The sequence below is a fragment of the Euprymna scolopes genome, chromosome 5 (assembly GCF_053919585.1).
Source record: "Euprymna scolopes isolate OS-2025 chromosome 5, ASM5391958v1, whole genome shotgun sequence".
Classification (NCBI taxonomy): domain Eukaryota; kingdom Metazoa; phylum Mollusca; class Cephalopoda; order Sepiida; family Sepiolidae; genus Euprymna; species Euprymna scolopes.
Genome location: NC_136486.1, coordinates 169,270,440 through 169,273,600, shown reverse-complemented (window position 1 = coordinate 169,273,600; position 3,161 = coordinate 169,270,440). Strand labels below are relative to the sequence as shown.

Here is a 3,161-nt window from a genome sequence, read left to right as displayed (position 1 = left end):
CAGCGGCATCAGCATTTAAGTATATATATATATATATATATATATATATATATATATATATATATATATATATATATATATATATATATATATATGGGGGGTGTATGCGTGTGTATATACAAATATTGCAGCATAAAAGTATACTTATCAAGTAGAAGTTATTTACTACTATGTCGTTGTAGTGATGTTTTGTATTTTTAAAATAAATATGGAAACAGAAATATGTATATATTATTTTATAATATAAGAATATAAACGAAAAACTAATCAAAATAATAGATATGTGCGTGTATGTGTTCGTGTGTGTGTGTGTGTGTGTGTGCGCGCGTGTGTGTGTATTAAGCCGTACCTAAATACAGATTCAAACTCACACACATCCATATTGATATATGAAATCCTGCATATAAAAGTGAGTCTGTTGTCGACATTTACGCACGCGTGCGTATATAACATATACTAATTAGTTTGCATAGAAAAGCTCGTTGTAAATATTTAATAACTGCTTTACGCTTGCTCAGTACGTGTGTGGATAGATACACGTTTTTGTAGTGATACTTCTTAAATGTATAAAAGAAATCCTAGGTGACACGACCCTAGCTACTAAGGTATATATTTATGTATTCATAAATATATATTTATATATAAATATATACACATAGGCAAATACATACACAAAAATATTCACACACGCAAGTATTTATATATATATATATATATATATATATATATATATATATATATATATATATATATATATATGCATATACATATGGATATTTTTCAGTGTGTCTTATACCTTTTAGTTGTTCTGTAAATGTAAAAAAAAAACCTCTACCACAGTGACGCACGCGCGCACGTGCGGGCGGCGCACTCACACATATACAAGCACACACACAGACACAGACACACACACACGCACGAGTAGCTTTACACACGGGCTGCTTCACACAACACACAACACGCGAAAGCGGCACCTATACAAGGAGAGAAGATCGCCTGCCGCGTGTATGTGCTGTTTAAAAATTGTACGTTTTTGCTTTCTGCTCGGCCTTTATTCAACCATAGCTTTCTTGTAACCTACACTGTCAGGGATTAAGCATTATTAACAAAGGTATATTTCACATCGAATTCGACCATTTGCAACAATGACGTCCAAGTTCATAGAATCCCTACCGCGTATTAAGGCGGCCCTACCATCTATCAACACGGACATTCCTATGAAGCCTATAAATGCTATAAAGGGGTAAGTTCGACGCTTTTCGTTTTGGCAAACTTTTCTGGATAAAAAAAATATTAAAGTAAAAAGAACAAAGACAGTTTCGACGTAGATTGCCTTGTCATAAACATTTATACTTAATGTCATGTAACCGTTGTATAATAAGTCTAATATATATTCTATTTAGTGATATATATATATATATATATATATATATATATATATATATATATATATTCGTGAATGCGTGCGTGTGTGTATTCTATTATACTTATTTCTTTAAACATCTCAATTTCTTCTACAATCCATATGACGAATTAAGCTTAAATCCACACACACACACACACACACACACACACACACACACATATATATTATTATTAAATAAGGTGTCGGCATATATTTATTAGTGTCTGTAAGTAAATATGCGTGTACATACATATGCACTAACATTAAGAAACATATATAGATATATACATATACAAATATATATGCGCATATTCCAAGGGACTGTAGCTTATTGAATAGTCATATGCAATATTAAAAATAATGTTAATATATACATTTCTTGTGGTCAATATGCATCAAATTTTCAGTTTGTAAGTAAACTCTTCTTAAAATCTGTAAAATAGGATTTTAAATGCATTTCTAAGAATGAAGTTCCAGAGTTTTAGTTGATTAAACATAGTTGTAAACGCTTAATATACAATATAAACCGTATTTTACATATTTATATATATATATATACATACATACACATGTATGTATATACACATACATATATACATACACACACGCATATATATGTGTGTGTGTGTACACATTTGCTAAACACACTATTGTAGATGTCGAATTTAAAATGTATTTTTATAGATTTTGTTATTTAGTAAAGAACAGTATTATACTCATATTAAATTCAATACCAGTAATATTTATTTATGTATTTATATATATAAATATATTCATACATCTATACTTACATATATAAGTATATATCAGTCAATTTTTACATATAATGTGTAAGTGTACATGTATATATAGAGAGACTACAAAGGCAGAACCAGAGACAAGGACATAGAAAAATATGCATATATATATATATATATATATATATATATATATATATATATATATATATATATATATATGTATCTCTTTTTTATATATAAAATGAATTCCGAAGGAATACGTCTTCCCTTCATGATTGCCTTAATAAAGTTTTGTACCCCCAAGAAAATCATGAAATATATATATATATATATATATATATATATATATATATATATATATATATATATATATATAAAACTAAAGGAATAAAAAGATGGAGTGCTATCTTCATAAGCCTACCTATAATTATTTATTTGTAACAGACCACAATTTTCTTGTGAAAATAAATTGATTTATGAGTATTAAAACGCATTATTAACAATGGTATGTTTTAATAAAATAAAAAAAAAAGTTAAATATGGTATAATTCAATAGATTTGCAAAGGCATAGAAAAATATACACGCATACGTATTTTCCAGTAATTATATGAACAGCCGAAATCATGACAAAAATTTACAAAACTTACACAAATATACCCGGTTAATCAAGAGATTCAAACTATTTCATTTTATAAAAACGGTTTTAATTTTAAACGGATCTATCGATTGAAATGACTGTATGCATAGAGGGTGAATGTCTAGCATCCGGTAGGGTTCCCTATCCCCAGCTTGAACAAAATCAAAATTATATATAAAAAATAAAACGCATATTTGCTCTACAACAGTATTGAGCACTTTCTTCAGTTTTTATTAATTACCATCTCCACTAAATATATATATATATATATATTCAATCATTCTAATTCACCAGAAAAAGTATTCTAAATGTGACGAAAATGTGAAAGTGTTTGGTGTTGACTGTCAATATCAATAGAAGAAGTTCGTTAGCAAGAAA

The 3,161-nt window shown here is 27.9% G+C and overlaps 1 protein-coding gene across 1 annotated transcript in view; it reads left to right on the top strand.

Moving 5' to 3' along the window:
- Positions 1–872: 872 nt before the first annotated feature.
- LOC145277036 (vesicular glutamate transporter 1-like) overlaps positions 873–3,161 on the top strand; it is a 766,656-nt gene continuing 764,367 nt past the window's right edge. The window contains exon 1 of the mRNA XM_080128665.1: positions 873–1,243. Within this exon, the coding sequence (XP_079984791.1) occupies positions 1,146–1,243 (98 nt within the window). The 5' untranslated portion in view covers positions 873–1,145. The remainder of the gene's footprint in view (positions 1,244–3,161) is intronic.